General features: G+C 37.4%; 1 protein-coding gene across 3 annotated transcripts in view; it reads right to left on the bottom strand.

Moving 5' to 3' along the window:
* Positions 1 to 18,785, bottom strand: part of mark1 (MAP/microtubule affinity-regulating kinase 1) — a 64,835-nt gene extending 46,050 nt beyond the window's left edge. Inside the window, exon 1 of one of the 3 annotated variants that reach the window (XM_057343285.1) lies at positions 18,402 to 18,785. In XM_057343285.1, the coding sequence (XP_057199268.1) occupies positions 18,402 to 18,452 (51 nt within the window). In that variant the 5' untranslated portion in view covers positions 18,453 to 18,785. The remainder of the gene's footprint in view (positions 1 to 18,401) is intronic. The other 2 variants (XM_057343286.1, XM_057343287.1) reach the window with 2 other exon arrangements.
* Between the last annotated feature and the right edge of the window lie 2,010 nt (positions 18,786 to 20,795).

Raw genomic sequence — 20,795 nt, 5'->3', positions numbered from 1 at the left:
TTCACCAATGTGTTGTGTCTACACTGGGTTCCAAATTATTATGCAAATGATATCTTTCTCTGGTTTTCCTAATTTGTCGATGCAAATGACAGTCAGTATAATTTTCAAGTAATCAACAGTTAGGGTACATTTGGAATTTTATTGAACAAACCTCCCACTGACAACAGTATTTATTTAAAAAATGAAAAACTCAAAATGCACTGTTCCAAATTATTATGCACAACAGAGTTTGAAAACATTTCATAGGTTGTAAAAAACTGAAAATGGTCATTTGTTGAATTTGCAGCATTAGGAGGTCATATTTACTGAAATCAAAAGCTATTTCAATCAAAAACATCCTAACAGGGCAAGTTACATGTTAACATAGGACCCCTTCTTTGATATCACCTTCACAATTCTTGCATCCATTGAACTTGTGAGTTTTTGGATAGTTTCTGATTGAATTTCTTTGCAGGATGTCAGAATAGCCTCCCAGAGCTGCTGTTTTGATGCTAACTGCCTCCCACCATCATAGATCTTTCGCTTGAGGATGCTCCAAAGGTTCTCAATAGGGTTGAGGTCAGGGGAGGATGGTGGCCACACCATGAGTTTCTCTCCTTTTATGCCCATAGCAGCCAATGACACAGAGGTATTCTTTGCAGCATGAGATGGTGCATTGTCATGCATGAAGATGATTTTGCTACGGAAGGCATGGTTCTTCTTTTTGTACCATGGAAGAAAGTGCTCAGTCAGAAACTCTACATACCTTGCAGAGTTCATTTTCACACCTTCAGGGACCCTAAAGGGGCCCACCAGCTGTCTCCCCATGATTCCAGCCCAAAACATGACTCCGCCACCTCCTTGCTGACGTCGCAGCCTTGTTGGGACATGGTGGCCATCCACCAACCATCCACTACTCCATCCATCTGGACCATCCAGGGTTGCACGGCACTCATCAGTAAACAAGACTGTTTGAAAATTAGTCTTCATGTATGTGTGGGCCCACTGCAACCGTTTCTGCTTGTGAGCATTGGTTAGGGGTGGCCGAATAGTAGGTTTATGCACAACTGCAAGCATCTGGAGGATCCTACACCTTGAGGTTTTCGGGACTCCCGAGGCACCAGCAGCTTCAAATACCTGTTTGCTGCTTTGCAATGGCATTTTTGCAGCTGCTCTCTTAATCCGATGAATTTGTCTGGAAGAAACCTTCCTCATTCTGCCTTTATCTGCACGAACCCTTCTGTGCTCTGAATCAGCCACAAATTCTTCACAGTACGATGATCTCGCTTAAGTTTTCGTGAAATATCTAATGTTTTCATACCTTGTCCAAGACATTGCACTATTTGACGCTTTTCGGCAGCAGACAGATCCTTTTTCTTTCCCATATTGCTTGAAACCTGTGGCCTGCTTAATAATGTGGAACGTCCTTCTTAAGTAGTTTTCCTTTAATTGGGCTCACCTGGCAAACTACTTATCACAGGTGTCTGAGATTGATTTCAGTGATCCAAAGAGCACTGAGACACAATACCATCCATAAGTTTAATTGAACAATATAAAATTAAATGTTTACGACACTTAAATCCAATTTGCATAATAATTTGGAACGCAGTGTAAGATAGCGGGAAATTGTTGCTCTTTCAGATCTGTTTTTCCTCTGCTAATTTAAAATCTACCTCCACTATACAAACAGAAAGAATGTGTCGAGTTTGTTTGTGACGGCCTATGACTTTAGAACAACGTCAATATATTTATTAGCTAATGCAGCAGACGCTTTATCATAGCGGACTTACAAACGCAGCACCTCAGTGACACAGCAGCCAATATGAGAAACATTTTTATTTATTCTGTTTCTTTCATGTTTTATTAAAGGGGAACAAGTAAAAAATAGCCTATAATATTAAAAGATCTGCTGTAGAAGCTAGCGCACTGAAACTGTAGAGGCTTTACCTGCAAGCTTTTGCGGCGTCAGAACAAATCGTGAATGTTGCGGAGCGAAAACAGGACACATTGTGAATTTCATTAAGTCGGAAACAAGTTTTTGAACAGATTGAGCAGTCGATGGAAGAGGTTGAGTGAGGCCGTAGGTGAGTTGAAGCTGTGAACAAGTGCAGCAGGAACTGTCACATTTCATTACGTATTATTGTATGATCAACATTATATATATTATATTATATATATATATATAAATTAGGGCTGTCAAAATTAACGCGTTAATAACACGTTAACGCAAATTCCTTTTAACGGCACTAATTTTATTAACGTGCGATTAACGCAGCGCGCATTTTCTGTTTGACCCTTGGCCTTGCCCGTAGTTTGAGAAAGTAAACGATGCAGCAGCAAACAGAAATGGAGAAATAAATAGGTCTTCTGAACGTAAAATTCATATATAAAACGATGTCTGATGGTTCTGTCGACAAGACTAAAGTGATCTGCATTTATTGTCGATGTGAATTAAGCTATCACCGCAGCACGTCGAGTTTAAAATATCACTTGACGCGAAGCATACAACTGACGCAGAGAGCTCTCCTCCTCGCGGCAGACCACACTAGATTGTTTTCAGCAGAGACGGATGGACAACTCCACAAGCAACAGACTCACCACATCGATAGCTAAATGGGTGGCTACAGCATGTAGGCCAGTTAATGTAGTGGAGGACGAGGGTCTACTTGAAATTATTCGCATCGCATCTAACGATTACACATATGAACTACCTTCGAGAGCCACTGTTACAAGCAAGATTCACGACTCTTACGAAGAGGAGAAAGCGAAAGTCGAGGAGGCGATAAGACAGACAAACACGGTTGCGCTCACCAGAGATTACTGGACTTCCCTCAGTAACCATAGCTACCTGGGGGTCACGGCTCATTATTTTGACACACACTGGAAACTACGGTCGCACGCTTTGACCGTCATGAAGACAGACGAGAGGCACTATGCTGACATTTGTGCTGAGCACTTTCTGCAGGTAGCCAGACAGTGGAATATTGAACTCAAAATTAGCCCACTGACCACCGATAGTGCACGCAACATGATTGCCGCGGCCAGGCAGCTTCCGTTCTAGCATATGCCTTGCATTGCACACAGCCTCCACCGAGCTATCACAGTTGCGAAAATGTAAACATGCTTGTGTAAGTAAATAGCTCAGTGCAAAGAAAGAAGTAATGGGAACCTGTGTTTTTCCAGTTTTTTTTCATGTGTTTAATAGACATGTACAAGTTCTTTGAAAAACATCTATGACCTTTGAAACATGTCTAGTCTTCATGCTCTATGTTGAGTATGGTTTCACTAATAATAAACAATATACATTTGCATAAAGCATCAATATTTGTCCATGCCCATGTTGATTAGAGTATTAAAAACTTGAAAAGTATTCATTTAAGGTACATTTATAATGGATAAAAATGTGCGATTAAGTTGCGATTAATCACGAGTTAACTCATTACAATCATGCGATTAATTGCAATTAAATATTTTAATCGATTGACAGCCCTAATATATATATATATATATGTAATTCTTTCTGTATCTCTGTTAAAAATTTATATTACAAATCAATCTGTTATTTTCTGTGATGTAAAAATATTTTTGTAGACTTTTCAAGTTTTGTTCTTTGTATATTATCTAATGGTCTGTTAATGGTGGAGGCCTCATGGTTTAGGTAAATTATCACAGTGCATAAATAAATGATTATGTGTGTGATGAGGAAATAGAATAAGATGCTAGTAATAATAATGTTGTAGGTGTTTCTGATAGTCTTTATTTCTTTTGTGTACAATTTCAACAAAATGTTGAAATTGAAAGGTTTGGACTTATTTTTTTCAGTGAAATAAATGTTTTTATTACACAGAGAGTAAAGTACCGAAAAAAGGTACCATTTGGTACTGACACCGAATTCCAGGTACCGCATCAGTACTGGCTAAAAGGTGAACGGTACCCAACCCTACTGGGGGGATCAGAGTATACTCACAACAAAAAACTAGACTACTCCACTGTGTTCATCCAATCGACTTCATGTGTGGCGGGTGTGTTGCTGCGGACCCAAGGGAGTGCAGTGTCGCATTTTGGTGCAATATGGACACGCGACACATTCAGAATGAATAAACTTTTAATAAACTACAGAACAGCGTGCCGCTCACATTAAAATATTTCAGTTTTGTTTTTAATGGCAAATTATATTTAGTTTAGTTTCTGTATTAAGTTCATTTAGAAAGATGTTTGGAGTATTTTTTGTTTGTGGTTCAGATTAGGCCTGAACGATTTAGAAAAATAATCTAATTGCAATTTAATATGTGATTATTTTTAAACACCTTATCTTCTGTATTATTAAATAAAGAAAATCAATAAATCATGGTAACCAACACAATATTAGACAGATTAACCATAAAATATAGGCCAGGCTTAAAATGATATTAGTTGATGCCTAAATTGATTGACATATTCTTATAGAATGACCTCAATCATACTACTATATTGAATGATTTGGTAAATTTCTAGCCATTTAAACATGTAATAATTATCATGACATAAAGCACTGACAAATAAACTTGGTGTAACATGAAAGTCATTAATGTCAGAAACTAAAGTGCAGATTACAGAAATATAAAACTAAACTGGGTTTACCACACTCAGTAATTTGATAATGCGTCACTGTAATACACATATGATAAACATGTTGATTACACTTAAACACTGTCTGTTAACTTACTAGACAATCTTTAAATAAGTAAGTAAAAATATAAACGATTAATACATGTATCTTATATATTGTCTTATTATTGTGGAAGTGCTGCATGACATTAGTAGTCTCGCTCCTTGAGGTAGCATTAATGTTAGCACACACAATACCTGACACTGCGCAGCATCATCCACACAAAACAGCCAAAATAGTCCCACACAACTGACGTGTTGTTGCTCTTTTACACTAAAGTTTCCACAGTGCCACGTTCTATCGATCCTGAGGCCATTGTACAACAGGTCAATGTACAAATACAATATTTTAAATGCAGATGCGCGTGAAGCACGTGCTGACAGGCACAGTCACGGCGCGCATGTGTTGCAACGCACTCTTCAGCTGCGGCTATGGTTCAAATGCAGACCCGCTGCAAGCACACCGAAATAGAGAATGGCAGTCTCGACGCGAATGAGGTGCAACGCGCTCTCTTCACTCGCAGGCAGTCACTATGAGAGAGCAAGCTTCCGTCCCGAGCACTTTTGGAGAAAGCCGCATGGTGCGCATTTTCCAAGCATTTGTAATGCTTTTGAGATGGTACTGGTCGCATCAAACTGTACATCCCCTGGGGATGCCAGGTGTTAGAAAAAAAATTAGAATCTCAAAATTGAAAATCAAATGCCAACCCACCAAACGAATATTTGAATAGTCTGGCCCAGCCCTAGTCATAACCGCTTCAATGGTGGATGGTTTCTGGAGCTTCAACAACAGCAACATTTTGGGTGCCATTTACTCCCAATGTACAGACATTTTTCATCTTTGTGTTCAGCTGAAGAAAGGAATTCATACAGTGAAAATCTGGAATGGCATGTCAGAGTAAATAATGGAAGTTTTTTTGAGGCATTTATCCCTTTAAGCCTCGAGAAACGAAACTATGATCAACATTATGTTGAGTTTTGTTAGAAAGTTCAATGCAGGTCCTGACAATCAGCACTGAAAGTAACCAGTGACTCAGCAACGTATCAAATGATCCACATACACACGATACTAAACACTGCCCACCAGCAAATCTAGCACTTTCTCACAGCTTTCTGCAGTCTTCTGTTGTGTTTACTTTGTATATCTTCACTATTGTTATGAATAATGATTTGAAGAAAAACTTGAACTACAACTACTTTTAACTACATAAAATATAATTATTACGCAAAACAAAACTGGACCCTAACTATAACTTAACAATCTATGTATCATTCGTTCAGTTGTTTGTTCTTCCCAATAAATATTCTTGATTCATGTTTTTCCTTCAGGAGTAAAAAATTAATGAACAGCTTGAATATTCAATCTCTACATGTGGGCAGGGAAAAAAAGCCCCATTCTGCTCATGGCCATATTCGCCATTGATGTCCGGACCTCAGTAGATTTTTTTTCCATGGTGTGTCTTAGAAGTCTCAAAACAATTGCCTAAAGCACAAACTGTATTTAGTGCTGCAAATATTGTAGATAACTGATCTCAGATCTGGTCTACCTGAGCTGACTAACAGCTCTCATCAATGCCAATCTGATTGAGTTGGCAAGTCAAATGAAAAAAAGGTGAGGATTACTGTCCAATCAAATAATAGAAGGCAAGGATTTTGCTGAGTGTTTTGACACTCAAGGGGGTGTTGTCCTGGTGTGTTCACGTCGGAAAGTGATGTCAATGCATGCCCTCTATATACTGCCTGAGGCTGTGTTAGAATGAAGATGCTGGGGTACAGGTAAAGACAGATGTACATATGGCTGCAGGCCACAGTCAGTAAGAGAAGAACTGAAGTTTAAACAAGAGCAAGAGGTGACAAACAGTGGCAGACATTCCTGTATTAACATGACAATAACCACACAGTGCTTGTGCACACACTGGGGGATGAGCAGTCCTCCCATGTTACACAACTATAGTAAAAGTAAAGGAGCTTCAATGGGTGTTTGCTGGCTGTATTAAACTCTCCACATTTACACACTTTTATTCGACGGTTTCTGTTCTGTTCATTCTCTGAAACTATTTTACTTTCATGCTTTTACTCCATGTTATCTTGAAACAACCACACAGCAATGAGACTGAAACAGCAATGAAAGGTAGGAAACTGTGAGAGTGAGACAGCAGTGAGAGAGACAGCTGTATTGATGATAACAGGAATGCAGCATTGATATCTCTTTGACCTCAGACTGGACACACTTTGAGAGTGAGACAGCTGTGAGAGTGAGACAGCTTTATTGATTAAAACAAAGAGAACTGCTGGTGCATCTCTGACCACCTCAGGCTGGACACACAGTGAGATAGCTGTGAGAGTAAAGCAGCAGTGAGAGTGAGACAGCTGTATTGATGATAACAGAGAGGACTGAAGCAGAGGTATCTCTTTGACCTCAGGCTAGACACACAGTGAGAGCTGTGAGAGTGAGACAGCTGTATTGATGATAACAGAGAGGACTGAAGCAGAGGTATCTCTTTGACCTCAGGCTAGACACACGGTCAGAGCTGTGAGAGTGAGACAGCTGTATTGATGATAACAGAGAGGACCGAAGCAGATATATCTCTTTGACCTCAGGCTAGATTCACAGTGAGAGTGACGCAGCTGTGAGAGTGAGACCGTTGTATTGATGATAACAGAGAGGACTGAAGCAGTGATATCTCTTTGAACTTTTCAGGCTGGACACACAGTGAGAGTGATACAGCTGTGAGAGTGAGACCGTTGTATTGACGATAACAGAGAGGACTGCAGCAGTGATATCTCTTTGACCTCCTCAGTCTGGACACACAGTGAGAGTGATACAGCTGTGAGAGTGAGACAGCTGTATTGATGATAACAGAGAGGACCGAAGCAGAGATATCTTTTTGACCTCAGGCTAGACACACAGTGAGAGTGATACAGCTGTGAGAGTGAGACAGCTGTATTGATGATAACAGAGAGGACTGAAGCAGAGGTATCTCTTTGACCTCAGGCTAGACACAGTGAGAGCTGTGAGAGAGAGACAGCTGTATTGATGATAACAGAGGGGACTGCAGCAGTGATATCTCTTTGACCTCCTCAGGCTGGACACACAGTGAGAGTGATACAGCTGTGAGAGTGAGACAGTTGTATTGATGATAACAGAGGACTGAAGCAGAGGTATCTCTTTGACCTCAGGCTAGACACACAGTGAGAGTGAGACAGCTGTGAGAGTGAGACAGCTGTATTGATGATAACAAGAGAGGATTTCTAGATTGATATCTCTCTGACCTCATGCTGGACACACAGTGAGAGTGATACAGCTGTGAGAGCGAGACAGAAGTGCTCACTAACACAGATTTAGACAGATTTGTGTATAATATTTGAGAGAAATAGGCCTTTTGTGTACATATAAAAAGTCTTAGATCTTTGAGTTCAGCTCATGAAAATTGGGGGCAAAAACAAAAGTGTTGCGTTCATAATTTTGGTCAGTGTATGTGATATATATCTGATTGATTCTCTACTTACAAAAAAAGTGCAAATATATATATATATTTATAGAGTAGCCTACAATTCACTCATAAGATTTTTTACTTTTTAATGAAGTTGCAACTAAAATGAACCAACCCACTTATTTTAATACTACAGACCAAAGATAAAGACAATTTATTTTACATGTTAGAAAAAATAAAATAAACCAATATTAGTTTCAGAAACAGACAAGAATAAAGTTGAAGTACTATTTTATCCATAGTTTTGTGAAATGATTACAAAAGAGAAGAAGATCAATTAAGTGACATGTTTAGTTAGGGGCCAAGCCCCGAAGGGGCTATGGCCTCTATTGTTCTTGTCAGTATTATTATTGTTCTTAACCAATGGTAGTCTATGGTAGCCCTATGAACCGTACATAGGAAAATGGTGAAAATTGGCACACTCGTAGAGGTGGTACTCATTAGTCATGTGACAAAGTATGGGGTCTCTAGCACTTACTCACTCTAGCACTCACTCACTAACTTTTGAACCCATTGATGTACAAAAATTCAATAGTGCAAGTATGTAAACAAACGAAATGTAATGTCATTTTAGTAATGAAATCAAATCAAATAAAATAAAGTGCGATGTACGTAGTGCAACTTAAAGTGTTTTATAATACATGTAATTATATACAAACAGAAACAAGGTAAGTACAAAATGACATTATTTCTTTCATTATCACTTCGAACATCTGCTCCTCCAATACACTGTATTTCTGCTACTTTTGCTCTATGCTTGATTCAGCCCCTTCAGGATTGGCACGTCAATGTTTGAACCTCTGAAAGCTCTCCTCGATGTACAAAAATTCTACTCGGCACACGCCATGCACTCGTCACGCTCATCGCATTCCATGCATTACACTAAGACTCCGCCCATTACAGTAGCAGCCATCTTGAAAAGTACAGTATTGCGTTTTTTCGCTTCTAGTCCTAGAAATTGTGACTGATTGTCACAAAAATCGGCTGAAATGATCTTTGGACTGAACCGCATAGACGTGATGCTCCGGAATGGAGATTTTTGCTTTTGCTCAAAAGTTACGATGCCGCAAACTTTTCAAAGTTGACCCAAAAATGGATCTTAGGCCGCATCTCAAACATTTATCGATCTATCGGTACGAAACTTGGTAAGCTTCATCGACACCTCGGACTGGGGGTCCTTGCCAAAATGGGGAACAGCGCCACCTATAGGTTGTGAGAATTGAAAAATGGCTATTTTTGCCCGTAACTTTTTAAATGTTTGTCAGAAAACCAAGATCTCGGCGTCTACGGATTCCTCGTGTCATGCCGGATCGTAGGATTACGATTCTGTCACGATTGGATGATCGGCCTGTCCGCCATGTTGAAATTTGTCATCAATCGTAATATATTTTGAACCGTATGATATATCGGCATCAAATTTGACACACGTCACCAAATTGGTTTATAATAGGGGTGTAACGGTTCACAAAATTCACGGTTCGGTTCGATACGGCACAGTGGTGTCCCGGTTCGGTACGTTTTCGATACAGCAAAAAGGAAGAAATGCCAGAAAAGTTTCCTTGATTTTTTTCACATTTTTATTTATTAAAACTAACATCATAAAGTATGATTTTTTTACTTTGAACAACGAGCTATACTTGACCCATCGTCTGTGATGTTTTCTCAGCAGCATATAAAACAAAAAAATGAAATGTAATTTTGTTGTAGACAGACACAAATACAAAGTAAAGAACAATTTTTATATCTGTTTTTACTCAATTTTTAGGTTTTTCCAGAAAGATGAACTGAACAAAGGAATTGTATAATCATAATAAAATATAAAACTTTAAAGTCTATCCCACATTTGTGTTTTTTACTTGGCCAGTCATGTAACTACAGAGGCCGTCCGTTGTCAGTAGTGATAGGAAGTTCGAGTCATTTTTGCGATTCGGATGTTTGAATCTCGTTCAGCGAATCTTTTTTCGAGTCATTTCGTTCATCTGAGCAGAGTTAAATTAATGTTGCATGTTAATAGCCAGATTACCCCATAACGTTTATTTATGCTAGTTTTGATCAGATATATAATAAGAAATAACTTATAGGACAAGTTATGAGAAACAGTTATTTAATTATTTCCTGACAGCATTTCTGTAAAGTTATGTATTTATAATTCATTAACAATTTTGGGTCACTCAGGTATGCAATAAGGTTTACAGGTTGTTGTTTTTTACTAAAAAGTCTCATGCTGTTTGCAAAGTAAATAATGATAGGCTATTGAAATCATTTAAATGTGCAATTATTTAATAAGATATCACTTGTGTAATATATGCATTAGACATAAACACTGACTTTACTAGTGTTGCTTATGTTTATATTTTGCCAGCACAGTTCTTATGCAAAATAGTTAGTTATTAAGATAAATTAAAAACACATGCAGAAATCCACATGAAACATTTATGAATATACCGACAGAAAAAAGAACAGAAAGGTACGTTTTAGAGAAGATGTTTATTGCACATATCTTTTGATCATTTTATATTTCTTCCTATAATACAACATATAACACGTACATCATGCATTTGACTGATGATCCGGGAAGTGGTCATGTAACGTTAAAGACTCGGACTTGAAGACTCTGGTACAGGCTGCAGGTTTGCCTGCGGAGCTACCATTTGACAAAAGAACAAAAGGGCTCGGACCCGATGACTCGAGAGGAACTAATCATTTCTATTTCCGGTATAAGGACTCGGACCCGATGACTCGAGAGACGAACTAATCATTTCTCTTTCCGGTATAAGGACTCGGACCCGATGACTCGAGAGACGAACTAATCATTTCTCTTTCCGGTATAAGGACTCGGACCCGATGACTCGAGAGACGAACTAATCATTTCTCTTTCCGGTATAAGGACTCGGACCCGATGACTCGAGAGACTAACTAATCATTTTACGTCTTTTACGTCGTTTGGGTTGCCTTGTTGAGAGAAGTCGCACTGAGAACATCATATTTCACACAATTTAAGCAATTTTATCTTTTTTTATTATTAGTCAAATGAACCGTTCGGTTTGTAATGCGTTCCGAACCGAAAGCCTCGTACCGAACGATTCAATACGAATACGCGTATCGTTACACCCCTAGTTTATAATACATGTAAATAAATACAAACAGAAACAAGGTAAGTACAAAATGACATTCTTTCTTTCATTGTCACTTCAGACATCTGTTCCTCCTATACACTATATGTCTGCTACTTTTGCTCTACGCTCTTGATTCTTGAATGTGGGCTGGGTGTGGTGGTTACGCTGAGTAAAGTGTGGGTACGCTGGGCAAAGTGTGGGCTTGGCCCTGGTGGTGCTGGTTGCAGCTCTTGTTATATTTTATTATTGATACTTCTTGTATCAATAATAAAAGGAGGCATTGTTTCGTTAGCAGCCCAGTGAGGCGCTGAAGAGTTGCAGTACAAGAGCAAATAGGAGCTGTATTTCACGGCTTTTCAGGTGAATATTGTTTGTTTTGCATCCAAGTACGTTCAATTTCTTAAAACGTTTCTTAAATTAACGTGGCGTACATCATTGCATAATGTTTTAAGCTGTGCAGTTGGCCCGTTATACTGTACACAGTGAGTTCACCAGTATGAATGCACATTGCGATCAGAACGACTCGCTAACAAATGACTCCTTGAACCGATTCATTTAAACTGTTGAAACTTTTCAATCACTAGCAAATATAAAAAATCAGTGATTCATTCAAAGCTCAGTAAACCACAAGAGAACGAAGGACGTGAATGAGCTTTGCAAATTAGCAAGTCTGGTTCATTTAGTTGGCTATTGTGGGCTGAAAAGTTAGTAGTTGAAAGGGATAAAAAGCTTTATTTGATTTAAAAACATACATTTCTATTTTGTTGAATAAAAGTAATGTTTCAAATAACTTAATATTAGTCATTTTCATAAGATTTTTATGTTTTAATATGTAAAGTGTTTGGTTAAGCCATTTAAAGATGGGGTAACACAAGCAGTTTCTGCCAATCTCATATTAATCTTGAGAACCTATACAGTTGGACAATGGATGCGCAAGCGGCACGTTCACAGCGTGTTTGTTCCACAAGCTTAGTTTTATTAAAATAAGTGCTCGGGACACAATTGACTTGGCAAAAAGTGGTGGCGACATGTCCCACTCGTCCCACCTGCAAATTATACCTCAGTGTGAGACAAACAGCAATCGAGAGCCTCGGACGCAGTAAGTTAGTGAATGGACAGAGGAATTCCCCCTAACGTTACCACCGGAATGGGATCATCACAGCATGGACACGCAATCACAGACGGACGGAGAGGGGCACGTAGATGTAGACTTTCATAATAAATTACTTTATTTTAACACTACGCTTTACATTAATGATTTACATTAACGCTATTGTACTAGTGTAAGTTAGTGTATGTGAACCTTTGCAGATTGTGACCCTGCTTAAATTACTCTTAAGCTTCAAAAAGGACTGACTATCATGAAACCACCAATGCACTTTTTATGTCATTCGATAGCTTTATGCGAGGAATAAACCAATATAGCATAATTAAGAAACTCTGACCTCTGCTGGTGCTGTCTGTCAATCTCCAGTCAGCATGTGTGTGTACGGTGACGGTCAGGACGCTACTCTTTCCAAGATGTTCCAATGTTTTCATTATTCTTCATAATCACGAAATGATAGTCTATGGTTTTGTTTAAAATGTATTTTGCTAGAGACTATGAGTTACTCGCTGAGTGTAACGTTAGCTTAGCTTATTAGAAGCACTGGAAGCTGTCTGAATATTTTGCTTCTTCATACGAAATAACTCTTTTTAAACCTCTGATTTAACTGTAAACTGTTGGGATTGATGCAACGCAATGTGTTAAACATGTAACATATCATCTCTTCTCGTTGTGTTCTAACTATTATTTACTTTGGGGAGCAAAATGATCCCCAGGACTTCAAAAGGAGTATGTGCTTTAAGCGCATCATTGTGCGTCCGGGATGCGCATAACTGTAAATAACGAAGCGAATGCATTAAGCGCATCAGTTCTTGCACCTGAGTTCAGGGTGCGCAGGCTTGCTTTAACGCCACTCTGCATTAGAGTCTTTTATACAGTGATAGTTTTGTACAATAAACAGAGACAGATAGTAGTATTTTTACTTTTACTCAATTACATTATGAGACTGAAAATAGAGTCGGATATTACTTGGAGGAAAAAAATACAGAGCATATATCATGCTCTAGTATTTCATAAACACATTTTTAAATGTATTTACTAGTGCTGTCAATCGATTAAAAAAAAATCAGATTAATCACATTTTTCCTATGATTAATCACGATTAATCGCACATAACAATTATACTTTAAAATATACTTTTACATTTTAATAATTTCACATTTAATCTTCAAATTGATGTAGAAACAACATATTTCTTTAACAGCATCATTTTATGAAAGCTAACATTTTGATATTAGTATTGTAACTGATGTCTCTATTAAATTGATTATTTTAACATGAATTATAGCCATTCAACAGTATAATTGAGAGCTATCATGTAGGAAATATAGGACATTTTACAGTCTTTAATGCTAAATTATAAATTAAATGCAGAAGAATTCTCATTAAAGCTACAAAATCACATTGATTTCTTCCTTTATTTTGTTCTTTGATTAACATTAGTGACAGGAGTCACAGCAGCACGTTTAAGAACGTGGCCCCTTTAAGAGCTGCCTCAGTACGCAGATCTGACCGTCACCGCACTCCCATTTTCACAACACTTTGCATTCATTTAAGATTTTATTTTACACTTTGAAGTCTGTGCTTAAGAAAATGCTAGACAAAATGGGCTTTCTGAGATAATCTTGTGTTGCTTTATCCATTCAAGCACGAAAGAGAACTTAACACGGATGCGCTGTCTGACAGAGATTCACCGACGCACCCTTCAGCCCATGACTGTTTACGCCAGACTGGACCTCGCATTGCGTTTTGCCGCGTCCCACAGTTTAGAAGCTGTCTATCTTCATTGAACGCGTCAAAACAACTGTTTCAAATCGCGCTTAAGTGGTTTAAAAGCCTGTACATGAATAAGAGCGTGATTACATAATGTAACGCTAGACAAAGGATGTCAAAACAAACGGATGCTGCATTAATTGCGATAAATATTTTCTCACGCGTTAATTTGAAAAAATTAATTGCATGCGTTAACGCGTTAGCGTTGACAGCCCTAGTATTTACATTTACATTTAGTCATTTAGCAGACGCTTTTATCCAAAGCGACCTACAGATGAGGGAAACAATGGAAGCAATTGGAACAACATAAGGACAACAAAAAGCATAAGTGCAATAAAAAAAAACTGGTCTCATATAGCCTACCACAGTATACAGAGCCAAGTTTATTTTATTTTTTACCTTTAATACAGTACTTAAGTACAAAAAAATCAGTCTTTTTTACTTTTAAAATTAAAACTACTTAATTAAAAGAAGATAGTGATTTTAATGTAAACACGGATTAAAACAACAATATTTATTTATAAGATGTAGTGGAGTAAAAAGTATGATTTGCTTTATAATGTAAGAAAAAACTAGAACTTATTGTTTATTTGCAAAGTTTGCCAAAGGATTAATAAAGTAATCCAAAAAATCTTTATTAGATTAATAAAAAACAATAATCGTTAGATTAGTCAACTAATCGAAAAATAATCGTTAGATTAGTATTTTGCGAGTGAAACTTGTTTTCCGGCTGCATTGAGTCCATACAACTAGATGCGGACTTGTGGACGCCGAATCCTGTTATTTACACATGCCATCTGGCTGTTCTGCGTGTCTGCGTGAATGAACTGCATAGTTTAATGTGCTACACACATGATGCTCACAAATTTGTCTACGTCTGCGCTGAATGAGGACATGAACTTCACCTCCAGAGTTGCTCTGAAAGTTTATGTCAGGAACATGTTATTGTTTGAGTGAAGAAACAGACATACTAAAAAATAAGCATCTTCCGACAACCTGACAAGATAATAGTAAAAAAAAAACTAAAACTAATTTATATAAACTAAATGCATCATGCATAAGCTGAAGTTATTTGTTTACCTTTGAAATGATTCTTTCTATTTTTATTCATGTTTCTTATTTATATATTTGTATTATATTGCATTTTGAATTTAATATGGCAATGGAATGTACTAAATGGGTTTAGTTTTCACAGATATCAATGCATGCAATTTCAGCAATAAAAACTTTTAATTGTTCTAAAAAGGAAACAAATTAGTTGTTTTACTCATTTTAAGAGACCTGTCTTATTTTCTCTTGTATATTTAGCATTGCTTTTTAATAAAGAAAAGGTACTTATTATCCAAATACGCAATTAATCGATGGAAAATCAGTAGAATACTCGATTAGTAAAAGATTCGATAGCTGCAGCCCTAGTCCAAGCACAAAAAATGTGTAAACCAATAAAGAAGTGTAATTTTTAATTATTCCCACTGAGTTATTATATAAATATTTTTAATAACAAAGTATTGTTTTCCATTGATTTGACCGACCCCAGCGGGTGGGGGCGGACTTTGTCCCCACCATTTTTGAAAACAAAGTTATGCCACTGGTCTCACATAAAATAACATCCTTATTTGTATTACATGAGCAGAAGCTAAAATAACAGTTAAATGATGTGCTAAACCATTTCGAATAAAATAACTGATAAGCTGTCCACATGCGATCAATGCAAACCTAAAAACCCTGATGGTACTGCACACTTTAGGAATGCCGGTGAGGATTTAATAAACTTGTGACAACATACGTTACCGATACCACACATTATAAAAAAATATATTTGCATTTTGCATCTATAGCACTTATTTTGATCTGCAACTTTAGATCTTTTCTTTGACTAAAACAAATGCTTAAAAATGTTTCTTCATTATTATTCTTAACGAAAAACTCAACAATCATAAAATAGCCTAGTATCATTACAAACGCACTTATGGTAAACTTTTACTAACAAAGGCGGATGGTATCCAAAGGAAAAACAACATTTTCTTTTGATACCAATAGTTATTCATTCATTATTTACTTTTAATTAAACAGCAAAACTAGTACACTGACAAACTTGCTTATATGAAACAGAATGTTTATTAACAAACCGAATAAGACTGATAACATTGTACCTGTTTTGTAACGTAAATAAATTAAAAGATCTTCGGATTTTCCCCTTACTTCAACAGTTTGTGGTTTATTATTATTTTAAATGAAAATGCAACAATAAAACAAGGGCAACACTACTTATATTAAACGAAGAAATAAAACTTTTATTAATAAAAGCTCTCCTCTGCCTTGAACTGTCAAACATCGTGCCTCACGCCTGCATCGGCGTTTTTCCATGAGTGTGCTGTATGTGTTATGCGCATAAGCCGCACGCACGTGCATGACTTTGAACTCGATCATCATTAAGTTTTCGAGTAAACTGTTATCGACAATTAATCGATCGTCGATTAATCATTAACATCCCTAGCCACAGGTGAATAGTTATTAAGTAATCAATTAATTTGTAGAGGGAGGTAAAAACTACAATTTTCACCTGAAATTTGGAGCTATATTAGAGGGGGTAAAAATGACATGAGAAATATGCCAGCATCATTATTTTATTTTTACACAAAGGATCCGTATATCTGTTAGTAAATCTGTTAATTTTAAGAATCCTTGATGCATTTTATGCCAATGGTGACCACTCAAAAATGAAGAAAGGGCATTTTTGTGTTCTTTTTACAAAATATGCATGCCTCTAACTCCAGAACCGTTAGAGATACCTTAATGTCCTTTTAGAGTCTGCCCAAAGAGGGAATAGACTTAGCTATTATACTGCATATTTAAACTCTTGGTCATTCCAAAATGGCTAAAAAATCATTTTTTGCTAATTTATCTGACACAGTATTTTCCTTTGGAACTATAATATCTTTTAAATTAACTATTGAGACCAAGTTAATGTGCCTCAACTTCAGTAGAACCCTTAGCAATTTCAGTAGTTTTGTACTAAGATGTTGTTAAAATTGATATGTTCAATGCAGTTGTTTTAAAAGAAAGAAAAAAGATACATTTCTAGATTCAACACTATTTGTTCTTCAGACGTTCCTCTTTAAAAGAAATGAAATACCAGATTTTTGAAAAATGACCCACATTTGGTTTTAATGACAGAAAATGTGTGCATTTTAACAGTTTTCTCATGAAGCCATATTTAGATGCTCATATCTATTGGACTGCACCTTATAGGGCTTTAAATATGTAGTTCCCAAAAGACAAGTTGGTCAAGAACAAGACACTAAAATGACATTAAGGTATCTCTAACGGTTCTGGAGTTAGAGGCATGCAGATTTTGTAAAAAGAACACAAAAATGCCCTTTCTTCATTTTTGAGCTGTCACCATTGGCATAAAATGCATCAAGGATTCTTATCTTAGAACAGATATACTGATCTTTGTCTAAAAATAAAATAATGATGCTGGCATATTTCTCATGTCATTTTTTACCCCTTCTAATATGGCTCCAAATTTAGAGTGAAAATTGTCATTTTTACCTCCCTCTACAAATTAATTGATTACTTAATAACTATTCATCTGTGGCATTTCATATTTTGGCTTTCATCTCGACTGATGGTCTTGCTTCTGTAAAAAGGAAAAAAAATCTAAAATTTGAGCTGGGGACCTATGGTTGAGTTGACACGGAATGACCCATCACTAAATAGGACTGGTGCTCTAGATTTCAAAGCTTCTGAAAGCACATTATAGTTTGTGAGGAATGCTGCGGTAAATGATTGGGTATTAGTGATCGATCACTGATCAATACAAACACTCAGGACATTTCTCCTTCTGTACATAATGACAGATCTTTCAATCATTTAAAAGAAGTTATACCTCCCTTATGGGTCAGTCATGACATCACACAGCCTTGGATAATATTTGAGTGAAAAAATCAATCAAATATATTGAATAATGACATTCGTCGCATTAGTCACTGAATTGTTCAGATAGTAAATCATGCTGTCATCTTTATTACATACAGTACAGACATTATAATAATCTATAGTGGTCTCGTGTGAGTGTTTAGTCTGACGAACAGATAATAATAATAATAATGTGTGTGTGTCGGAGAGAGAAGCATCTCTCACACGCACAGCAAACATAAGACAGCAAACGTAAGATAGCAAACATAAAATAACTAAATCTGTGTCGCGCTTTAAATCGACAATGCACACGATGATCATAAAGCGTTTAAAACACCGATGATGGTCATTGTATGACTGACTTACATGCTCGGCGTCGCGCTCGTTCACGGTGGGCAATGGCGTTCTGGTCGACATCTTGTATTCACAGGCCGCGCGCTCCAGCACCACCGGCTCTCGGTAAAGCAGAGCGGCGCGCCCGCGGCTACCGAACGATAAATCCGATAATATCCGATCTGCCCTCACACCGGCATTTCTCGCGGCCTTCAAACGACGACACGGCAGAGGCTTTTCGGATTGAAACGCGCACGCATATCCAGGAGCGGCCCGCGTCAGCCGCGGGTGAGAGTGATACACACAGAAAGAGAGAGGGAGCTGCGTTGTGGATGCGCGAACGGGACTGTGTGTGTGCGTAGCTTAGTCTCTCCTGCATTGATGCACCCTGCATTGACACACACACACACACACACGAACAGATGAACGTGATGCAGCTCTGTGTTTCTGTTCGAACAGCATCAGATATGATGTGATAACACACGTGTCTGATGCAGAAGAAAAGCACAGTACTGGTTATTCCTCATGACCAGAACGTCCACCGTTAATTTGACAGAATAAAGTGTGCACGAGTCTCATACTTTCCCAAACTATCTCATTCAATAAACCTAAAGTGCTCTCTACATCACCATCTAGCGGCTTTAACACACTATTGCAGTATGTCTGACAACGCCTCGTGCAAAGCTTTTTCTGCAAAAAAAGTCATAGCTAAAATGTTATAATAACAGATAGCCTGTTCATCTTCTGATATTTCAAAATCATTGGTTTTGCGAACACTATACAGCATTCATGACATATCAATCATCCTCCACACCACAAGAGGGAGCGCTCAGGGTTCCATGCACTGAGTCACATAATTAGATATGACAAATAATGTTTTTTGTGACAAAGGGCATTTCCAAACGGAAGTGAGCATCCCTATGCCCTACTCCCTACGAATGGCTGAGCCCTTGATGTGAACTATTTGAAGGGTGTAGGGCATATCTGTCTCTCGTGTGTGCGTTTGGAACTCCCTTCACAAAGGGAATGACTGGCCAAATGTTACCTCGCCAACGCCGCACGTGCACTCTGAATCCAGCGCTCATTTGTTAAAAATAAACAACATTTTGTAATATTTCTTGTTGAATATTGTGTAATTATGTCTAATTTCACCTTGTTTTTTCACTCCATTTGGTATTAAAAAAGGAAATAAATGATAAAGGAAACCTAAACTAGCTATTTTTAAACATATTAAAAATACTTTCCTGTAAACTAAATGATCTTATACTATGTTTTAACCATCTTAAATCATATTTGTCACTGACAAAAATAATGTAAAATAAATATAAACTAAATGAATGTACTTACATTTGTAGGTATAACGTCAAAGTCCCGCACCTCATTTGCTTCAAAATGCATCGCGACTCGCAAGAACTCGTAATCCAAGATCACGTGATCACAAACTGACCACGGCAAGGGATTCAGGTAGCCTACACTTTAGTTTGGAACGCCCCTACAACTGGCGTGCCCTTCAAGGGCGCATAAATGCCGTTTGGAAAATGCTCAAACTTTAAGGAGGTCACTTTGAAACATTTATCATAAACATTGTCAACTTTTTACTTATTATTAAAAACAGACTTGATATAGTGTAGACTTCAAAGATCTGTAAGTAGTAAACTATTGCTGCTGTATATGGATATACTAGTGATATACAGTATGTCATAAGTCATATGACAAACATGCAGGGCAGATGAGGGCAATAACTGATTATTAGACGAAAAGTGAAACAGCAAGTGAGTGTGTGGTCAAGACACAAGACAGAGAGCATACAGAGTGTCATTTAAGGAAAGTTTATACCAAAGATTTAAAAAAAACTTGAACTGCTGGCAAAAATATGTTCTCAAATATAAGCTCTGCGTCTTCACCTATCGTTTGGAGAGCACCTGACAAGAGATTGAGACAATGCCTTAATAGAGAATCACTCCAGACCCTTTAGATTTCCAGCTCCATGTTGGTGCTTCTCCTCTTCAGTTCTCTCCACTCGTTTTCTACAGGGTTCTGCTCTGGGAAGTGGGATGGCTATGGCAGAAGCTTAGTTTTTAGCTCTGTGACCGTGACCTATTTTTGTTTTGATTTTGATGTTTGTTTTCAGGTCATTGTCCTACTGAAAGATTCAACCTTGGTCTCTTTAATGACTAACAGGGACAGTAAGGTTTTGATTTTTTTATCTGTTGATATTTGCTAGAATCCATGGTGCAATGCCATCCATCTGAACAAGACATCCAGGATCTTTAGCAGAAAATTAGGCTGAAAACATGAACAAGATTTAATTTTACACATGGGTTACTTTTTATTCCTGTCATATATCTATATAAATATAATTTTCCCCTGATTTACAGAAGACTAAATGTCTCACTAAAATGTAATTCAGGGTAACAATCTTGTCAG

Source organism: Triplophysa rosa, linkage group LG10, assembly GCF_024868665.1.
Source record: "Triplophysa rosa linkage group LG10, Trosa_1v2, whole genome shotgun sequence".
NCBI classification, from domain to species: domain Eukaryota; kingdom Metazoa; phylum Chordata; class Actinopteri; order Cypriniformes; family Nemacheilidae; genus Triplophysa; species Triplophysa rosa.
Note: the sequence above shows the minus strand (reverse complement) of the source record. Positions and strands in the feature narration are given on the sequence as shown.